This window comes from Hipposideros armiger, unplaced genomic scaffold (genome assembly GCF_001890085.2).
Source record: "Hipposideros armiger isolate ML-2016 unplaced genomic scaffold, ASM189008v1 scaffold_337, whole genome shotgun sequence".
Taxonomy (NCBI): Eukaryota; Metazoa; Chordata; class Mammalia; order Chiroptera; family Hipposideridae; genus Hipposideros; species Hipposideros armiger.
The window spans coordinates 1,029,178-1,050,716 of record NW_017731687.1 but is presented as its reverse complement, the minus strand read 5'-3'; the positions used below and the strand labels follow the sequence as shown (position 1 = coordinate 1,050,716).

General features: G+C 45.9%; 1 protein-coding gene across 1 annotated transcript in view; it reads left to right on the top strand.

Annotated features, from left to right (window-relative positions):
- The window catches only part of STX18 (syntaxin 18), a 115,455-nt gene that overhangs the window by 50,357 nt on the left and 43,559 nt on the right, over positions 1–21,539 (top strand). The window contains exon 2 of the mRNA XM_019661162.1: positions 21,422–21,489. Coding sequence (XP_019516707.1) covers positions 21,422–21,489 — 68 coding nt within the window. The remainder of the gene's footprint in view (positions 1–21,421; positions 21,490–21,539) is intronic.

The window sequence follows — 21,539 nt, the reverse complement described above, 5'->3', positions numbered from 1 at the left end:
ATTCTTTGCTCTTTCTTTTTCTGCTCTCACTTAGATAGTCTACAAATACTCTTTGGATCCTGTGTGTTTCACTTTCCTTTTTTACTAAAAGCTTTCAGTCGATGTGTTCCCTGAGCAAATCCTTTCCAACAAAGTATTTAACTTTCTGTGCACACAAATTCAAGAGTCAATTAAACATGTGTTTGATTAATTTATCACATAGAGTGCCACCTTGAGTTAAAACAATTCTACTCTGTAGAAAGTTCTTTCTGTTCAAAAGAGGGTCCTTATTTCTAAGAGCAGAGCTCTGATTTTAATTAAATAAAGAGCATTTTATGCAATTTTTTTCTGAAGCTTAAGATTAATTTCTATGGTTACTAGGGATATAAATCTCTAGATTGCTTTAAAACAAAGATTTTTGTTCAGGAGAGAGTTGACAGCTCCCTTTAAGAGAAGCTATTACTTAATTTTACTTTCCTAAGTTTAAACACATAAAAATATTTGTAATGATACCCCAAAGGCATCATAAAAATGTAAAATAATTGTGCTCTAAAATATCTAAAATTACAGGAAATAGACCTCATTTTAAAAAATGAACTGGGATTCGTGGCTGGGGAACTGGGGTGTGACATACTTCAAAACCAGAATCTCTTGTCAGGAGACTTTTTTTTAAATGGTAAAAAAATCTTTTCTGTTGCCAGTCATGCAAAGTTTAAAATATACTCATTCTACTAGGAAATACTTTCATTACTTTTAACGTGTATTACTCTATGGATGTCTTCAGATCCCCTCTGAGAGACAAATTTCTGTCTCTAGAATTAAATGGCATCGTTTGGCTTGTGGATTAACTATATCACAGTTACCGTTTAGACTGTTTTTAATGATTATTTTCAAAAGCTTACTGCCCAGCTTTCTAAGCAGCTTTGAACATGGGCAGCATAAATAGTTTCTAGTGTTGTACTTACTCAAAATATACTTCCTCTTTCAGTAGATAATGTTAACTGGTAAATTGTTCCCAGGTTAAAGGTTTGTCATATTTTAATAAGCGTAGTGCAAAGTCTATGGAAGAGACGCTTAAAGGAAAAAAACCCAACTTTTAAAGTAAGGGAAGTAATACCCTCTTTCCCATCTTAGTATTGTCATATCAGTCTTTTGCTCTTTTCATTTACTAAGATTTTAATTGTATAGTAAAAACACCTTCATTTTATTAGGAAGAGTGAAATTAGATTCATAAACTATTCAGACTGAAGTTTTGAAAGCAATGACATTTCCTATGCAATAAAATGCTGTAGAGAATAGGTAAGCTTGTAGTTTAAAACATGCACGATCCATGAATGCTCTGCATTAAATGAGTTTATATTTTGAGAGCAAAATGGGGGAAAAGAAAACTAAGTTCCCTCCATTTTTTTAAGAGACAAGAAAAATAAGTTGAATGAAGATATTGAAAGTTCTGTAAGCTGGATGTCTGAGCAACAGAAGTAAACACTGATTATGGCAAATGTACATTTGAACCAATTTACTTTTATCTTTCAAGCGAAACATTTCCCACAGTTTTTGTGGGTTTGTATTTAAGTTGGGAAAACTTTGGAAGTTTGTGTGAAAGTATAAATAAGTTTGGGAAAGTCATGATTAGAGTTTGATAATAAACATGCAAAAAGCAAATTGGGAGACTCTATTAAAGTCAGATGTAACATTTAATAATGTTTTCTACAAAACTCATTTTCAGAGAGAAGAATGGCGATTTATGTGGATCTGGAACAAAGACTTTGGCTGTAATTGAAAATTATATATGAATTCTTCAACATGGATATTTGCTTTTTTACAAAGAATCTTAGTGATTGTCATAGGAGTCCCAAAAATGCCCCTTTCCAATTATGGGCACAGAAATTACGGATGTATTTATAGATTCCATTTAAAAACAAAATATACACTTAGTTGCCAGGAAAATTTAAACTATTTCTTTTTAAAAAAAAATAATAAAAGAAACATTACATTTTAGCATATAAGGAGATTCTTAATTTTGCAAGGAGGAAAAAATTTTAGTTGGTTTAATTGAAATATAACACGATATAGAGTATAAATAAAAATAAAATTTAAAAACCTTAATCTAAAATTTGTTTTAAATTTCATTGTTATAACATTAACCTCACAATTGCAAATTGGCATTTTATTTTTAGTTGCTTTTACCCCAATTCTTGGGGAAATTTGTCCACTTTTTACTGTAATGATACTGTAAGTGTGGAAAGATACCACCTTACTAGTTATTACATATAGGCACTTTTGAAATAGCAGTTGTCCCAAAATTTGATCAGATACTGACTAAAACTGTAGAGTTTCGAAGGAGTTCTCAAACATTGTCAAGTTTGACTTTCCTTTAAAAGTGTATATGTACATGTTTGGGAGGCAGTGTTACATTTTGATGACACTTTTATTGCTTATAAATTGATATGTGATTTTAACTGAAATATGTTGCTATGTTAAGAATGGAAATTTTTATCTGCGTTGTGGCAGAGGCTTTACTAATGGTCTGAAAAACGATTAAAAGGGATTTAAATATAGATACTGGTTTTACTTTTAAAGCTTTAAAAATGAGTTCTGAATGGGAAATTCAAATATGGGACTTAAAACATTTTGTCTTAGTAAAACAGTAAATCTTAAAATTTGGATGAAAAGATATGCTTTGATTCTCAAAATCAAGATCTGTACTATAGAGCTCAGGATCTCACCATTATTTTTCTAGTTATTTTTACACACAAATTTTTCTCTAGCAAGTGTTGCATTAGGGGCTAACTATTTTATGCTATTTTGAACCATAAGTAAGAATCAATTTTTATCAAGGTAGTCCCCATTTTATAAAACTTAGCAGTTAGCAATTTGCTACAGTTTCTTTAAATCCTAGAAACCACAAAATTTCATTTTCATTTTTTTCAAGCAAAGAGGTTGTTAGAATGTTGTGTAACTTATTCCTTGGAATAATATTTTCTGCTTTTCTTTTTTTTGGCATGTGTAAGGAAGTACTTTAAGTTTCATGCCCTATTTACTCCAAAGAAGACCATAATGAGGGAAAGGAATCTATAGTTTTTGGAGGACAGGGAATGATGAAACAAGGCCCTGGAGTTTGCTTGGAATTTGAACATTTGGATTCTCTGTCGAGGCCAGCGCGCTCTGCATTTTATTCCCACTCACTCAGCTGAAAGATGGCTTTGGAGGCAGGGCTCTGTATCTTGTTACCAAGCCCTGTTTCCCAGAGCTTCACGATAAAACGTATATTGACTCCTTTGCTTTTGTTTTTACTAGTAGAGAAAGAATATGTTTTAACAGAGCAAAGCGCTTAAACTTGGGGGGTTTCAAATGTTATCCAGCAGGGTTTTCTGTTGAATGTAAATTATTGGCATCTATCACGCAGCATGGGAAGTTGAATGTATGTTCTCCCTTTGTACCACCCGCAGTTGATTTCGCTCTTCTCTTTGCTGATGTGAAGCAGAAGCTGGACAAGGTAACAGTTTTGATGATGAGATTAGAGGTAGCCAGGCTGACTGTCTCCTGGCTTTTAGAGAACCCCATAAGCCCAGGGCCACCCCCTCCCCTTGTTTAGATATTACTTGCTCTTTTGAGTTTCAGATTACAGGAGCAATTGATCTGCATGACCTATCTTAAGAACTTTAACTTTGCAGTGGAAACTTAAACCAAATGTATATCCTCAAGAGACAAATCATCTTAAAACCAGGCTGTTGTCATTTTGACATACTGTACTGTTCGCGGAGGAACAGTTTGGTGGAGAGCGCCACCTAGTGGTCAGGGGCTGCCCCTGCTGCGACGGGCAGAAGATGGGAGAGTTAGTCTATGTGGATTAACTCTTCCCTTGGCTTGCAAATGAGTGTCGTTTTATGTGGTTCCCAGTTTCTACCCAGGGCTGGGATCCCAGGAGAATGAGATTGGGAGCAGTTGTGATATATCAGTTTTATCTGTAGTTTTCCCACTTCCGTAGGTGTATGTGCTGGTCCTTGCTGCCTTCACAAACGTTTTCTCATTATAAGCTGATGTTATAATTCAAATAAAAAGATCATTTTAAAAAATGTCAGTAGGGAAGCATTCAGTGTTTGGGGATTTTATGTTTTTGAGTGTATATGTTGAACCTTAGTAATAAGAGACTACCTTTGGGCAGAACCTGTTTGCTGCCACAAACTTGATTACTAAGCTGTTCACCATGTGGAGGTGGAGTTGCTGATTACCAGCTGTGGGTCATAGCTGGCTGGTTGCTTGTTAGAGAGAGCTGTGCCTTTGGTGTCTATGAACACGTTTGCAAAACAATGGGAGAAAATTCCGTATTAAAACAACTTTAATACACCATAACCACCGGTGTTAGGTATAGCTGTGCCTTAATGTTGATTTTAGAGTGACAAATTCTTGATAAAATGTATCACTCATCCAACAGACATTTGTTGAGCTGAGAACTTTGCCGGGCTTTGGGAATCCAAAATGAACATGATATAGTTCTTTTCGGATGTACAATGTTTAAAAGTCTTTTAATTCTTCACCACAAAAGAGAGTGAACATATTCCTGGGATGTGGAATGTACTACAGTGGAGTACAAGTGTGTTTGTTTGCTTAGTATTTTCTGCCATGGATTGGAAGAATTTAGAAGACATTTAGCAAGTGCTTTTGAAGATGTTCATGAATAAAACTGGTGGCTTTGTTTTAACGAGTTTGGTGTGTGAGAAGTTGCAGAAGGCCGCGTGATAACTCTTCTTTGCTTTGGTTCTTCAGCTCCAGTTTTATCCTCGAAGAGCCCGCCCTTAGAGGTGGAGAGGGAAGAGTTTAGAGCACAGGCTGTGGAGCCCATTTTGGACTATGGACCTTGGCCCTGCAACTTGCTAGCTGTATGACCTCGGGCAAGTTACATAATGGCGCGGCTCTGTGCCTCCGTTTCCTAACTGAGGAAACGTGCTCTCATTTCTCATTAGAATAGCTGAGGTCATCTGTGCATTGGGCTTAACACAGTGCCTGTCACATAGTAAACACTAAATACTGGTGAGGATGATGGTGGTTCTCTTCCATCTTCTTCTGCATGTCGTCAGGCAGCCGTGTGAGTGGCTGTCACAATGCCCTCAGCCTTCCCCACACCTGCAGACAAACTCCGCGGACGGATGGCCAGCAGCTGTGCTGGGCTGGAAGTGCTTCCTTACACACGAGGTTTATAGAAAGGTTGTGCCTGCCCATGCTTGTGTATTTGTTGTTTATTGAACCGTGTTTTGTGATCAGGGGTTCTTAACCTGAGCTCCAGAGAACGCGGAACCTCTGAAGCTCAAAATAGTAGGCACCAGGTTTTTTGTATCTGCGGGAATATTTGTTTTCTTAAGGGACGAGATCAGATCCATAGTCAGGGTCTCAGGGTATCTGGGCCCTGGAAAAAGGCCAACTGTGCGTTAGATGTTCATGATTCTTTCTGGAAGACCACACGAGAGCTTAAAAATAGAACCCCCTCCTAGAAAAGGTGACTCGAATTTGAATTTTGCACTGTTTGTTTCGCCCGATATAGAAATTATTTTAAGGATAGAGTTGAGATTTTAATTTGAGGGACTCACATATAAATGGAGTGCTTTTCCTCTTACTCCTCTTTCAAAGTTCTGAAGGATCATAAGAGCAAGGAAAAGCTAGGGGCACAGGCTCTGGAGTAGATCCCCCCTGGTTCAAGTCCAGCTCGACCACCTACTAGTGTGACCTGCAGCCAGAGAGTTAGCTTCTGCCATCTGTCAGGGGGAACAACAGTGGTACCTACCTCATCGGGGTGATGGCGATTAAATGGAGTCATAATAAGTACAAGTTAGTTGCCTGTTATAAATTGTCTTTTATTGTCTACTTTCCCTACACCTTATTGATGTTTGAACAGTTATAAATATTTCTAGTTTCTTATGACTAAACTTCCAAAGGTTCTATAGCTGAATTGCCCTAAGTCAGGAAAACGTAATAAACGAGGCACCCAGGTGCATGGATGCTTAGACTCATGCCTGAAACTGGAAAACATAAAGGCGTGGATGGAAACCAGCAGGGTCTGGTCAGAAGGAACTTGCAAGTCGATCAAGCACCAGAAACTTACCTCGGAATTTCTGAGTTGACAGGCCCCTCTTGTGTAGCCCTTGCGGCGTGCTGGTGAGGGACCGAGGCCCGGAGCAGCGCCTCTGAGGCCCTCCAATGGGCTCTGTTTCCTAGAGCCTCTTCCACCGTGATGCCACCATCTCAGAAGAAGTGTCCTCGCTCTCCTCGTGGCTCCTGAACTCACACCGGCCACTTGTGATGCACAACCAGAGGAACAGCAGTCTGCTCCAGCTCTGCGGAAACGGGCTGCTCTGTGCTGAACGCAAGAGTGTGTGTTGGGATCCGTGTGGGTCGTGTGTGCTTTTGAACTCATGCACTCAGGTTAAGCTTGACGTGAGGTGCGGCCAGAGTACAGCTGGACAGCTGCACACGTGTCCAGGTTCAGCTTTTTAGGAGCTGGTTGTGCCTGGGTGTCTTTCGAGAAAGACTTGTCCAGATGCCCCGCCATCGGGGAACTGAGCCGGCCTCAGGGTGCCTCTGCCACTCCCGCCTTTGCTCTGTGCTCTTACCTGCCTTTGCTCCTGGCCGTGGTACATGTGGGGCCATCCACTGCCATCGAGGGCCTGAAACTTGGGCTCTGTAGCCTGACTGTCTAGGGCCAAACTGTGTCATGGCTCTGACTTCCTGTGGAACCTAGGACAGTGTGTTTAGCTACCCCCTGGGCCTCAGTTTCCTCCTCTTTCATAGGGGATAATAACAGTACCTGCCTCATAGGGTTGTCGCAAGGGTTAAATAAGTTGTTATTATTTCTTTTAAAGATTTTATTGGGGAGTTGGGGGAGGGGAACAGCGTTGGGGAATTGGAATGGGAACAGACAAGTTGCTGTCCTTTTGTTGTTCAGTCTAGTGTGGAGGACGTTGCTTCACTGGCCCATGTTATTATCATTGCGCTCTTCCCAGCTGAGACAGATCGGTCGTTGGCCACTAGACAGCCGCTCACAGTGGCTCACGGCATCTCACGCCGGCTGCTGGCCGCTCACAGTAGCTCATAGCAGCCCCACTACAGCCTACGCCATCGCCGGCGATTCACGGCAGCCCAGCTTCAGGTCGAGCTGTTATTCACCATCTTAGCTGTAGAGGGCGCAGCGTCACTGGCCCTCATGTGGGATCCGAACCGCGGCCCTGCTGTTCAGAGCTGGCACTCCCAAGCCAACTCTTAACCAACGCGCCACACGGCCGGCCCTTAAATAGTTATTCTAAATAACGTAAAGCTCCTAAAATAGGGCCTGATGTACAGTAAGCCCTCCGTAAATGTGAGCTGCTAGTACCACCACCACCTGTTCTCCAGGTGTGCTGGGTTTGTGCCAAATCCAATTTCTTTTCTTCCTCTGACTCTACAGCTTTCCACTCACCTCCACAGCGCTGTGGGTCTGTGAGTAACCTTCCAGGCCCAGAATTCCACACCTGCCCTTCCATCTGCTGCCCCACGGCAGTCCACAGTCCAGGCTGACCTGGCCCCATGGGTGAGACCCAAACAGCGATGAAGAGGATGCAGAAGAAAACTTAGACTGACTGAGTACCTACTATGTGCCAGACAGTGTCAGACTCTTTCCAGACATGCGTTTCATGGATGACCTTTGGTCACCCTCAGAGTTACTGTCTCAAGTTTATCAGAGGTTAAGGCTCGAAGAAGCTAAATGATTTGCAGAAGGCCATATCATAGTAAGTGACAGAGCTGGGATCCGAACCCAGGTCTGTAAGACTCTAGTCAATGCTTTAATTACCAAGACTGGGGAGAATGCAGCACACGCGGTCTCTGCACAGTCACTATACAGTCTCTACACACACAGCCTCTGCACAGTCACTATACAGTCTGTACACACACAGCCTCTGCACACACTGTGCGCGCACACAGTCTACATACAGAGTCTCTGCACACACAGTCTGCACACGCACTCTGTACTCAGCCTCCAGACCAGACAGGGTTCAGACTGAACCTGAAAAGCGGTGTGACGCCGTCTCAGACCCTTGGGTTGGAGCTTCCTGCTTCCCTCCCTCCTCCCGTCCTCTTCATCTTTATCACCTGCTTTCTTAAAGTGCCTAGCCTGCACTGTCTTATGTATTTGTCCATGGAACAAATAAAAGAAAGGTCTCCAAGCGCCCAGAAGACAGGATGGTGACCGCCCACAGAGGCTCAGGGGCAGACCGCGCCTGCCCCAGGTCTCACTGCAGGTGGGTAGGTGGGGAGAAGACCAGCCTTCAGACATTTGTGGGGGAAACCTTGTTTTAAATGGACCAACTGGTGGGACTGTTAGGGCATCGGTGACTACTTGAGCTTGTTGTCCACAGGGAGGCGTCTGTAACTCCAGGCTTCTTTTTCTGCCATTTTCATCCCATTTTTTTAACTGATGATATTTAGTTATAGGTGTCTTTAATGGCAGAATGATCAGAATGGCAAATGACAAGAAGCCAAGGGAAAATAGGAATATAGTGAAGACATAGTTTATCATCAGCAGTCGAAGAAATCATTTTAGTTGCTCTTCAGTCAGCTTGACTCAGTGATGTGAAAGTGAGCATGCCCTCAGGCGGCATTAATGGAAGCCTAAAGACTAGAACAAGGGAGGCCATTTCTGCTGACGCACAGGGAATGGAGTCCATCCTTGGGACCACATTTGAGTTTGGAGGCCTATTAATTGCTGCATTCCGAGGAGAGTAGAGAATTCTTGAGGGGGGGATCAAGAATGTTTCGCTTAGAGCAGAGAGAGGACTCAGATGGGGAACATGGTAGCTGACCTCAATGCAGAGTGAAAAAGCTCTGTTCTGTGCGCAGAATTGGATGGCCTGGAAGACGCAGGGGCTGCTTCCACGCACACAAGGCGGGTGGGGGTCTTCCAGTCCCTGGCGAGTCTGAGACTCTGGGAAGCACCGTGCTTACTTGCCTCATACTGTGTGAATCAGCTAGCATGTGCTAGCGAGTAGAAAGGCCACAGAAGTCAGGAGTGGACTGAGCTTTGGAAATGGGGACAGTGCGCCAGTCCACGCACTTTGGGGAGCTGGAAGAATGGGAATGAAAGTGTGTAATCAGACAAAAGTGTGATTGTGATGACAGTGAGATGTAAAAAGAAAGGCGGGGCCGGAAGGAGAGGAGGAAAAGCTAGAGCGCATGATAGGCGTTGGCTTTTCCTTGAGGTTGAAGGGCCCGAGACCTGCTCTAAAATGGAAGTTGCGTGGAGCTTCATGGGTCATTAAGCAGCGGATGGTGCGACTCAACTTTTAAAATTAAGTCACGAGTTCTTTCATTTTGTCATGAACGCTAAGAATGTAAGATTTTGCTGTTTTTTAATTTCTGAATTTCTTAAATTGGGTAGAGGCATAATATTAGAAAGGAGCAAACCTTTTCAGGTTGTTAACAAGTTAGTTGCTAATACCAAGAATTAGAACACCGAATGCATCCCAACGGGGGTCAGGCGTCCTTGTGCCCCGTTGAACCATCCCTGTTGTCTATACTCAGGACTCTGACGCCAGCATTGAAGAGCCGAACTAGAAACACCAACCTCACTCCTCTTTCATGCACGTGTTTCTCTCTGTCTCTTCAAAACGTGCTAAATTCTGGAAACTACAGTCCAGTGAGGTTGGCATTGGTTCTCAGCAGGTGATTTAGAACAGATTATTTACAGTTTTTCTTAGATCAAGATCGCCTTATGTCTTTTTTCTAATGAGGTTTCCAGACCAATGGGGTAGCGCACTTGATACATTCGACTAACATTCTATACATACAGTATTATATATGCACAGATGCATACATATATCTAATGTACTATGTAACATACATTCAACTAACATTTATAACATTCAACTAGCAGACAGCGTGCTTCCAGGAAGGCTTTCTGCAGAGACAGTAGGAAGTGAACCCGGAACGCCAGAGCCTCCTTGGGCCCAGCACATTTGAGTAGAAGTCTGGCCCATTGAGAGAGCAGACCTTCCAGGCAGGGAGGGGAGCAGGCGCCAAAGAGCAGAGGCGGCTGGCGAGGGAGAGGCCCTGCGGTCGTCGGGAATGTAGGGCGGGTGCCAGCGGCTTTGGCAGCCGCTTCACAAGTTGAGTGGACAGGCCCTGCTGACCAGTTTAATGTGTGGGGTGAAAAGAGGAACGAGATTTCCTAACTTGGGGGATCGCTCTTCCTTTTTGGGGGGACAGGGCCCCGGGGGTTGAGGCAGAGCGGTTGGATAGTGAGCACTTTGGGCCATGTTGCCTTTGAGGCTTCAGTGGGACCTGCAGTGGACAGTGCGATCCACTTGTCTGGAACTGGGGGCGAGCCAGGGGCTGGGTGGACATGGTTGGAGGTAGTGAATAAGCTGTGGGTGGAAGCGAGTGGGTTTAGCAGGCGTGTGGAAGGGCTGAACATAACCTTCCGAGGTTAGCCAGACACAGGAGGCCGTGAGCGAAGGCGAAGAAGCTGGCTTTAAGAAGAGCGCCTGCGGGGTAGGGTCCTGGAAGCTGAGGGAGGACAGTGCTTCCCGAGGGGCAGGGGAGAGCATGGGGCTTGTGTGAGGACTGGGAGGGGTGGCCTGGGCTCCCACTGTGACTGTCACCCCTCAGTGCCCCGCAGTCATTGAAGGGTGGCAGGGTGGCATCATGCACTAGCAATCGGGGGAGTGATAGACCCGCCCACAGTACTTGCTTACCGAACAATTGCTGGAAGAGAATGGGCGGTTCATACAGGCTGCCCCCTAACAGGCTTGCCGATGGGACCCAGAGCTCCGCTGGAATGTCTGTGGCCGTGCCAGGCGCTGTTATGGGTGACCAGTCGCTGGGGAGCTTCTCTAACCCAGGGACAGACGCAGCCCCTGCTGTGACTTCAGCAAGCTGTGCTGGTTGTAAAGTTGGAGCTGGAATGGGTACTGTTGCATTTTTCAATTATGACTGAAGGGAGTGGATTTGGAATTTAGTTAGTGGGCCTCCAAATTAAACTGGGGAACACGATCCTTGTGAAAAATCATTTTAGCTTATCAGTAGTTGGCAAGCGTTTATACAACAGTGGTTGTTGGCTGTGCCTCTGGCTGCACACTAAACTGAACAGCAAACTGTGTCCACTGATTGAATGAAAAAAATAATGATTTTGTGTTACCGGGAACTTTTTACAATATGCCAGAGGGACCTACTGGAGTCTCTTTAATCTTGAACAATGGTTGTTTCTTGCAGAGGCAAATTATGCAAATCGGTACTTAGTGTTTCATAATCAATCAGGTCTTTGTCGGCAGTGTTGTGAGTGCCAGCAGAACAGAATTCCTATCATCCTGGGGGGGCAGGAGGCGGCTTGCAAGTCAAACCACTGCTGTGATCAGCAAAGGAGGCTGTGACTGCTTTGAACTCGCCCTATACTTAAAATGCCGCCGCCCTTTGAGAAGAACCCTCCCGTTTTGTACCAGGGTTTTTGTTTTACAGCTTATCTTCCTTTGGGTAATTTACAAAACACCCACGAAGGAGCAGCTAGCAGGACTGTTCTGTGGGCGACACGGATAAACAAAGCTGGGCCTGCCGCCTGGGATGGCAGATGGCAGCCATGCTCCCCGAGCGCCCTTTGTGTGCAGCCTTCGCGGACGCATCCAAGTGCACATGTGTATTTAAGAACAGTGTCGTTTCAGCTTCGGCCTGCGCGGAACAATTAACCTTTAACAATCCTTTGATTCCTGATCAAAAACAAAGAACCCGAGAAATTTTAAAAGCCCTTGGGAAAAACGTGTGTTCTTGAGAGTTCCTGCTACTCCTACAGCTACAGCACGTGTGTCGCCACCTAGCGGACAGCGTCAAGTCTGCAGCAGGCTCCCTGTGTTTGGGCTTCCTCTTCCCGGCTGTGCATTCTCCAGGCGGGTAGAGAAGCAGTTCACTCCGGAGCGTTCCTCACTCCGCTTCGGGCTAGGCGTGTGCCGGGGCAGCTTTTGTCAGAGAGACGGGAACGCGGTTCCGAGCAAGGTGGCAGCGTGGCGAGGGTCCTTGACCTGGCCTGGAGCCGGCCGAGAAGACAGGCAGGCGCGGGGTCACCGAGCAGAGTCTTAGGAGCGGGAGGAAGTCCGAGGCTGGGCTTGGGGGGTGGGAGCGTGGTCTGAACCCGGAGAGGTCAGCAGGGAGGGGTCACGGAGGGCCGGACCTTAAGGAGTTGGACTTGATCCTGTGGGTACTGGGGGGGTCAGTGTACACTTTTCGTCAAGGAAGTATGTGGGCAGATGTGCCTTTTGGTTTAAAAACGTTTTTGTCTGATTGCAAAGACTGTACACACTAATAGTAGAAAAATTTTGAAGTACAAAAGGCATTAAGAATAAAGTGACATCTCCAAGTCCTACCCCCCAGAAACCCTCAGTATTTGATGAGCAGCCTTTTGGGGTCCTCTCCGTCATGGAAACAGCGTTCCGAGCGCCTTGCGTGTGTGTTACGTCAGTGGATCACACGGTACGTGCTGGGGTCCCTTGGCGTCCCCCACCCTCCAGCGTGCTCGTGGGAAACCATCCCCGTGAACATCAGCGTCCCTGGGGTTGAGTCCTTGTCAACAGCACAGACGCGCCCGTGGGCCCAGATCACAGGTGCACGTGCTGGGATGTTTCGTTTCTGTTTGACCGCGCCGTAAACCCTGCACGGGTGAGGACAGGTAACGTGAGTCTTCTTTTCCCTGTCGGATGCATCTACACGAGGGAACCCCACTGCTGCTGTTTCACCATCCACTTGGCCTTGTGGTAGACGGGCTCTGTGGAGAATTGCGGTGTCTTGATGGTCTGGGGAATGACCTTGTTAAACTATCGCCACTTAGTAGTGAACTCCATCATCCTCAGAGGAAGACAGGGATGAGTCAGATGAAGACCTGTGGTTTTAGAATGGAGTTCAAATACACTGATTGGTTAAGTAGCTGCTTCCTGAAGAAGCCAGACCCTGGCTGATCCTCAGCCTGATGCTGCCCCCCAGCTGTGCACAGATCACCTCAGCGGTGGGAGCTTTTGATCTCCAAATGCGCGGTCTACACTGCTGGTCAAAGCAGCCCTCAGAGCTGCCTGCTCAGGTGGGACCACAGGGGCCCCTTTGTGGGTAGATTGGTCTCCCGTTTGTGTTGAACCCTTTATCCGTAATGTGTTACCTTAGTGTCTCCTCATCTGTAAAGTGGGATTATTATGGCCTCTATCTCAGAGTTTTTGAAAGTGAGGGAGATAATGGGTGCAGAGCATTTAGCTTGGTGCCTGCCGCGTAGTACGCATTCAGTGAAAGTTAGCTCTTAACTCATGTGCTACTATTTTTTTTAATATTTTTCCCTTTGTAGTAAAGTAGTAAAGCCCAGGGATATTAAGCAACTTGCTCAAAATGTCATTTGGCAAAACTTAAAGAGTTTAGGGGAGCTTATACAAACACCTCCTTTTCCCAGCCCAACTTTGGATCCACCTGAAAGAGAAATATAGGCGTCAGGATATGAAAAAGCCAAACGGAGAGCCTGGCTTTCGATGTGTGGCCACACCCGGGTGGAGCATGGACCAGAATAGGCCCTTCCTGCAGGCGGGCTGCCAAGTGTGCTCACCGTCTCATAAACCAGGTCATAAACCAGGTGCATCGTTCTTCTTCCTTCTGGGAAGAGCCAGTGAAGGTTGGGAGAAGCCAGGACTGTTCGTCCAGCTGAAAGACATCCCTCCGGACGAAGCCTCAGGAGTGAGAGTCATGGTCCCCTTCTGCAGTAGGTGGCAGAACAGAGATTAGAGGGTAAGAGCCTCGGCCAGCTCGTGGGTCGGCCCCTCCCTCCCTCCCTTCCTCCCTTCCCTGTCCTGCTCCCCGCAAACCCCACACCACGTCTTGCCCGAGCCCCATCCCAGCCAAAGCCTGGAAGCTGCCTCCATTGCTCCTTTGAACCCTGTTCTGTGGTGGTTTGCCGACAGACACTCAGGATAAACTGGTCCCCACCAGACAGTCTTTCTGACCATCCTGTTTCCTTGCTCATACCTGTGGGCCTTCTCTCAGCATCCCTGCCAATGGCCCTGCCGCTTCCTGGCCTCCTGGGTAGCAAAACACAAGGAACAGCAGTGGACCTCGGAAGAGGCAGCTTCAGCCAGTGAAAACATTCTCTTTAGATATACATATGCTCCCACTGGATCACATGAGGGGTTTGAAATGAGCACTGTATGTGGAAACATTCAAAAAGCCTCCCTTGCAGATCTTTCTGTATCCGCTGTAGTTAAAAGTATTTTTTAAGTCAATACACACAGATATTCTCACATGAAAACCCTGCTTATATTTCTGTGAAGAAAAACCTCAAAGTTAATTAAGTATTAGTAGTTTTATTAGTCTTTTGGTGGTATCGTATAGAATAAAGAACTTAGCCTGTGAGTCACACAGACCTGCAGTCCATCCCAGTTCTGCCCACATTAGCCTTGTGACCTTGCGTGGGCCTCAGTGTCCACATTTATTAAATGGGAAGGGGCTAATGTCTACTTCATCCGATTGTTATGGGGCCGTAAATGACAGCACACACATGGCGGGTGCTCAGTAAGGGGCAGCCCGGTTCGCTAAACCGAGTGTGTAGCGAGTGCATTGTTGAATGCAGATACTAGAAGGCAAGTGCAGCGTGCCATTGCTCCCTGGATGCTTTGCCCGGGTCCCACTCATACCCCTTGTGGTTTCTGTACCAGAAAACTGCAGTTGTGACCTGCAGGAATCTGTGCTTAAACTTAGGGGTTAAGAACTCAAACCTGGTACTAAGAATCCCTGGGTCCCAGCCACGCTTCACTCTGTGCATCCCTGAGCAAGTTAGCTGCCCTCTGTCTCAGTTTTCTCATCTGTGAAGTGGGCATGATGATGTGGCCTGTCCCGTGGGGGCTGCCGGCAGAACAAGAGACCTGATGCACGCAGAGCCCTTGCAGCAGTGCTGCCTGGTGCACTGTTAACTCGGAGTGAGGGTGGCGTTGACTTTAAGTGGCATTGAGTCTGTTAAAGGGAACTTGAAGCAAAGATGGCAAGTGCTTGGAAATAAAGTAGCTAGAGATTGTGGGTGGGATGTAGTTGTTGGTTTAGTGACTAAAAATGTTAAGAGAAGAAAGTGCTAAATGGGAGATTTAAAAAATAACATATGATAAAGGAAAACATAAAATATATACACAGCAGACAGAATGGTGTAAGGAGCCCTGTGTGCACACGAACCCATCTTCAGCAATTATCAACTCACGACTGGTCCTGTTTCATCTGTTATTCCCCCCCCCCCTTATTATTTTGAAGCAAATCCCAGGTACCATATCATTTTACCTGTAAATTTTTCAGTATATATCCCTAAAATATAAGGGCTTTAAAAAACAAAAAGAAATAAAAACATAATCATACTATATAATACTATTATCATGCCTAAATTAAAAAATTATTATAATTCCTTAATTTCATTAAATGTTAAGTGGCAGATTTTTTTTTAAACCAGGGAAATAATAATACACAGCAGGCATTAAAAATAATTTAATATCAAATGATACTGGAAAACATCAACACATTCATCAATTTAACAGTAACGAGGGAGCCTAGGCCAGTTTAGCAAATTAAGGGTCTAGTTCCAGCTCTGTCAGTAATACCACCTCTCAGGGCTTTGGTTTCTTTCCACCAAGAAAAATACCTATTTCCATAGGCTTGTTTTCAGAATTAAATGAAGTAACCCATTCAAAGCGACCGGTATGGAGGCGATTTTAAATAAATACTGCATTCCTTTCCTTTCTTCCTTTTTTAGCTACAGTTCAGTTCTTATTTTATTTATTTTGTTTAAAAGATTTTTTTGGGGGGAATTGGGGGATGGGAACAGCGCTGGGGAATTGGGGGAAGGGGAACAGACAAGTTGTTGTCGTTTTGTTCTTCAGTCTAGTTGAGGAGGACGTTGCTTCACTGTGGAGGACGTGGCACTATCATTGCGCTCTTCCCGGGTGAGGCAGATCAGTCACCGGCTTCTGGACGGCCGCTCACTGCGGCTGCTGGCTGTTCATGCTGGCTGCTGGCTACACACGGTAGCCCATGGCAACCCACTGCAAGCAGTGGCTGCAGCCTACGCTGTGGCCGGCGACTCACAGCAACCCAGCTCCAGGTTGAGCTGTTGTTCAGCATCTTAGCTGTGGAGGGCAGTGTCACTGGCCCTCATATGTGGGATCCGAGCCAGGTCCTTCTGGCGTCCCAAGCTAGCTCTTAACCAATGCGCCACTCGGCTGGCCTTCAGTTCTTATTTTAAACCACAATTTATGCTAGAAATGTCCACATCCATCACCTCTAATAGAGGCATGTTTATGTGACATGGCAGTGTAGTCAGACCACAGTTCACTGATACGAAAACCTCCACGTAGACCGTCAGTCAGATGGAAGACTGTTGACTTTGGGCGAACCGATGGTCTCTGTGGAGCTACTTAGGTTGCACTTTCTTGGTAGATTTTACCTGCTGATTGATGCTGCACCTTCCAGACACACCTCACTGATTTCCTAGGAAAGTTATTGGCACAAATAGCCAGCGTATTCCTCTTCATTTGTTTATTCACACAGTTATCTAAGTGCAACCTCATGATAACCTTTGATACCTTTTCGATCCAACTCGTATGTCAGGAATAATCAGATCTTGGAGCCCTTTTTCTGTTGGATTCCCCCACACACACACCTGTTTTTCCCCTTTCTCACATTTAGGCGCTACTGGAGATACAACAAGTAGTGCATAGATCCTGACCTCCAGGAAGTTAATTGAAGTCTAGTGGGGTCCCAAATAAAGACGTCTAATATAGGGAAAGGACTAAGGGAAGTGTTAGGGAAGGCTGCGTGGAGGAGGTGGGCTTTAAGCAGGACCTGGAAGGATGAGCAGGGGTTCTTTGGGGGGCCTGGGGTTGGGTGAGAGATGAAGGCTGCTCCAGGCAGAGAAGGGCAGTCACAAGGCCTAGGGCTGTGAGGACGACACATCCCTCGCCTGCCCAGGTCTGTGAAAGGCCCACGACGTGGCACAGCCCCAGAGCACGCCCTGATTAGCCCTTGGGTCTTGTCACCCACCTGTCCCACAGAGACTTTCCCAGTGACCCCTCCCTTCCTCCCAGGATTCTCTCCCTACCCCTACTCCCCATGTCATTAAGTGATATCAAGACTAAGAACGTGACACTGGTTTTAGGTCTTTATGGGCTAATGTACTTTCATTGTACTCTGATTTCGTTGTCAAATTTGACACTAGAAAGGTGGCCTCCTTTCAAAAGTAAGAGGCATTCTCTTTAGATACATAAAAGATACATATAAGGACTCTTAAAATTAGCATGATATGTGGAAATATTACAGATCCAAAACATACAATTACTCAACCTCTCTAAAGGTTTTAAAACTTTAGGGGCATATCAGAAGTGTGTGGAGTATAGTATGCTATCTTTGTCAGTTTATTCTGAAAAATAGGACAAAGCACAACAATACACAGATCAGAGCTTGGCCAGGAATCTTTACAAAGATGGTGGTAGTCGTGTGATTGAGCTGTCAAATCATTCTTACGGAGATAACCCTATCATGGGATGCTGTTTGGAGACTTAAATTGTCTATTTAGGTAAATCAAAGACCTATTGAAATTTTTTCTTTATTACTGATTTGTAGTGATTTGTGTGTGTGTTTCTGTAAGGAATCTAATAGAATTTCAGGGCTGTCAAATCCTACAGAAATCTTAATGCTCATTTATTTCTTTTCATTTTTGGCATTTGAAATATTACTTTATACATTGTGCTCATGTTAAGTATTGAGTTATTATACTGATGATATTATTAAGTCAGTAATTACTTAACCTCTTAACTTATCAAGAATTCCATTTAATCCTGAATAAGCTTAACTCTATTTTAATAAATTCATTTTATAGAAATTTGCCATTACAGAGCATACAAAATTGGGATCACATTTGTTATACTTTAAGTGAAACCTCTTATAATTATGTTTTTTGAGATGCCCGTGGGGCCTCCTTGTTCCTGGCACTCAACCCCATGTACAGTTCCACCCTGGTGGACCAGAGCTGGCTAAAGATGGGGGTGGGGTGGGCAGGGGTGGGCAGCTGGAATTAGCCTATGTAGTAGATTCCTTTGAACCTTTTAAAACTTTTTATGGAAAACTTTATGACTCCTACAAAAACCTGTTTTGGATATTAAGGCTCTAAGTAAGTGTGCTGTGGACTGAATGCTTGTGCCACCCCCCCCCACCCCCATTCATATGTTGGAGCTCTAATCCCCAAGGTGATGCTATTTGGAGATGGGGGCCTTTGGGAGGTGAGGCCTTTGGGAGGCGATTGGTCATGAGCATGGAGCCTTCATGAATGGGATCAGTGCCCTTGAAGAAGAGACACGAGACAGGGGACCTCTTTCCATCATGTGAGGACTCAGCAAGAGGGCAGCTGTCTGCAGACCAGGAAGAGGGCCTCCCCGGACACCGAACCTGCCCCATGATCTAGGCCTTCCAGCTCCCAGAGCTGTGAGAAATAAGTGTTGGCTGTTAAAGCCACCCAGCCTACGGTACTTTGTTACAGCAGCCCAGACGGGCTAAGACAAGGTGTATTTGTTTCTTATTGCTGCTGTAACAATCACCACACATCAGTGGCTTAAAACAACACATATTTATCATCCTGTACTTGCGTAGGTCAGAAGTCCAAAATGGGACGCCCTAGGCTGAAATGAAGGTGCCGGCAGGGCTGTGTTCTTTTCCGGGCAGGCTCCAGAGGACGGTCCATTTCCTGGCCGTTTCCAGTTTGGAGGGGCTGTCCTCACTCTTGAGTGCCTTCCTCCGTCCTCAAAGCATCATGAGCTTGAGTCTTCCCACCGCATCCCTGCGACTCGCTTCTGCCTCCCCGTTCCACATGTAAGGGTCCTTGTGATTCTAAAGGGCCTCCCTACCTAGTCCGATTTCAAGGTCAACTAATGAGCAATCTTAAGTCCATCTGCTCCATTAATTCCCTGTCGTCATGTAACATAACACAGTCACAGGTTCCCAGGATTAGGGCTTGGCCATCTTTGAGGGAGGGAAGTGGTATTACTCTGCTTCCCACAGTAGGTGTCATCCTTTCGGGATTACGGGTATGCAGTGCTCACTGTTTATCCAACATTTAGTAAAGGTTTTTGAGGCTCTGCTTTGCCCAGAAACAGTGCCTGACAAGCTCTGGGAAAGAGAGAGTGAGCGAGGGCCCTTCCTCCTCTAGGAGCTTGCAGTCCGGTGAAGGGACGTCAGTCCATAGCTAGTCCTGTGGTCACCACGAAGGAAGAAACGCTGAAATAGATGCCTGTGCACGAATGGGTCTGGCTGTACCTGGGCGTGTGGAGGGGTGTAGGGAGGAGAAGAGGGCCTTGGAGGAGCAGGAACCCGCCATGGAGAGAAGGTGGGCAGGGCACTCCAGGGAAAGGGAGACCCATACGGGTGTGTATTGGGAAGCCCTGGGACTTGGAGTCTGGGGGAGTGTGGCAGGGACTGAGGCCACACGGGCTTTAGCAGCTGAACTGTGCAGGGCCTTCGTGCTGTATTTGGGAGTTTGGACCTGACCCCGTTGGCTAGGCCCAGAGGTTACACGTTGGCTGCCTTTCGGCACATCAGCCCACAGAGCTGCTCCCTTTGGCTGCCGTGCACTTTAAAGCAGAATTCCCCACCGCCAGAGGCACTGCACCCACCCGCTCCCCTCGCTTTGCTCACTTGTCACCTGGCCCCTCGTGGGCAGGGGTGGGAAGAGGATGAACACTGCTGAACGTTTTAAAACAGGAGAGTAACTTGATCAAATCTTGCAGGTGATGCCGTAAATACCTTGCCCGTCTCTGAAATTTTTCCCCCCAATACCCTTAAAAGTCCAATTTTATAATGCAGTTTAAGTGGGAACAGGAATGGGCGTGGGAGGAAGGCAGCGGTGGTGTGGGGGAAACATGCCGAACTTGAACTCAGTCTGACTTCGAATGTGAGCCCTGTCACACACTGAATGTGTAACCTTGGACGAGTCACATGGCTCCTGTGAGGTTCCCAACAGGTGACTGAGCAGTGAGATCGGGGACCCCCAGGGCTGTGGGGAACAGAACATGGTCGCATAGGGGCACGTACCTGACAGCAAGGGACACTGGACAGACTCAGTCATTGGTACCTGATCCTTAAGTGAGTATTGGGGCAACACTTGATTTCTTCTTTGATTCTTGCTCTTGAAATGCCTGAGGGCACTTTTCTGGATTGCACTTATTGGTGTAGACTGTGGGAAGCCTAACTGAACCGCTCCTGACCTATCCCCAGACAAACGACACATGTTTCTGTTGTGAGAAATACCATTGTTGTATTCAGACAGATATGCCCATTCCACAAACATTACGGGCCCCCTCCTGGGCTTCATGTTGTGTTGAGAGCTGAGGGGAGCTGTGCGGCCCCTCCTGTGTGGCTCATAACACCGCTGACCAGCACGCATGTCACAGATAAGCCAGAGGATGGCCGGGCGTAACTAGTGCCAGGTGGGCGGTGCCATGGGTGCTTTCAAGTTCAGAGCCAAGCGAAAATTGGCCTGAGTTGGCCTTGACAGAAAAGCCTTCGTGGGGAAGATGGACGTTCAGCAGGCACTCAAGGCTAGGGCTGCGTGTGTGTGTGTGTGTGTGTGTGTGTGTGTGTGTGTGTATGTGTGTGAAGTTCAGAGGGCAGGAGGAGACTCGTGTGAACAGTGGTCCAAGGATGGAGAGGCCACCAGCTTAATCATTGTCTCCTGGAAACACTTCTATCCCTGGTTTCTTCCTATGTCTGCTTATTTTATTATTATTTTTTTTTAACCTCTAGGTTGATGCACGGGACTTGACACACGGTAGGGGCTTTAGCTCAGATTTTTATGATTCCTGAGGTCAGCCATCACAGATAGCATCCTGTGTCCTCTTGTGTCTTTGTCATCCCAGGAGGCAGGCCATAGGGACGATGGGGACATGCTGTGGAGGGATAAATCGTACCTCTGAGTCTCGTAACCCTGGTGCTGGGCACAGCCCTTCCCGTGAAAGCGCAGGCGTCAGCCTGAGGATCCATCCCCTGGAACACTTGAAGGAAGGAATGTGTGTCGGGAAGATTGTGGATGTGACACCACAGAAAGGAATGGGCCTTTATTGAGGGCGTGCTGTATAGACACTAGACAGGCATTGTTTCATTTGATCTCAAGGTCCTTGGAGATCATTTCTTCATAATGTCATAGGTCACAGTTACAGGAGAAAGGAACCATTAATAAGACCCAGGCCCAGGAATCTGGCGACTTCCCCACAGTCACCTAACGAGCGAGTGATTGTGCCAGAGTCTAAAACCAAAGTTGTCTAGTTTGTAGCTTCAAAATCTTTCTACAACCTACGTTGCATCCTCTGTAATTTAAAATGGATTCCATGTGATTGTAACATTTCTATCTATCTAAGCTAGGTTTTCTTTTTCCTTTTCATTTTAGATTTCGCACATTGGCAAACTGAGAGATTTTCTTCTGGAACACAGGAAAGATTATATTAATGCTTATAGGTAAGTGCGTGTTTTTACCACAACTGCCAGCCGTGTTCTTGTCTGCACCT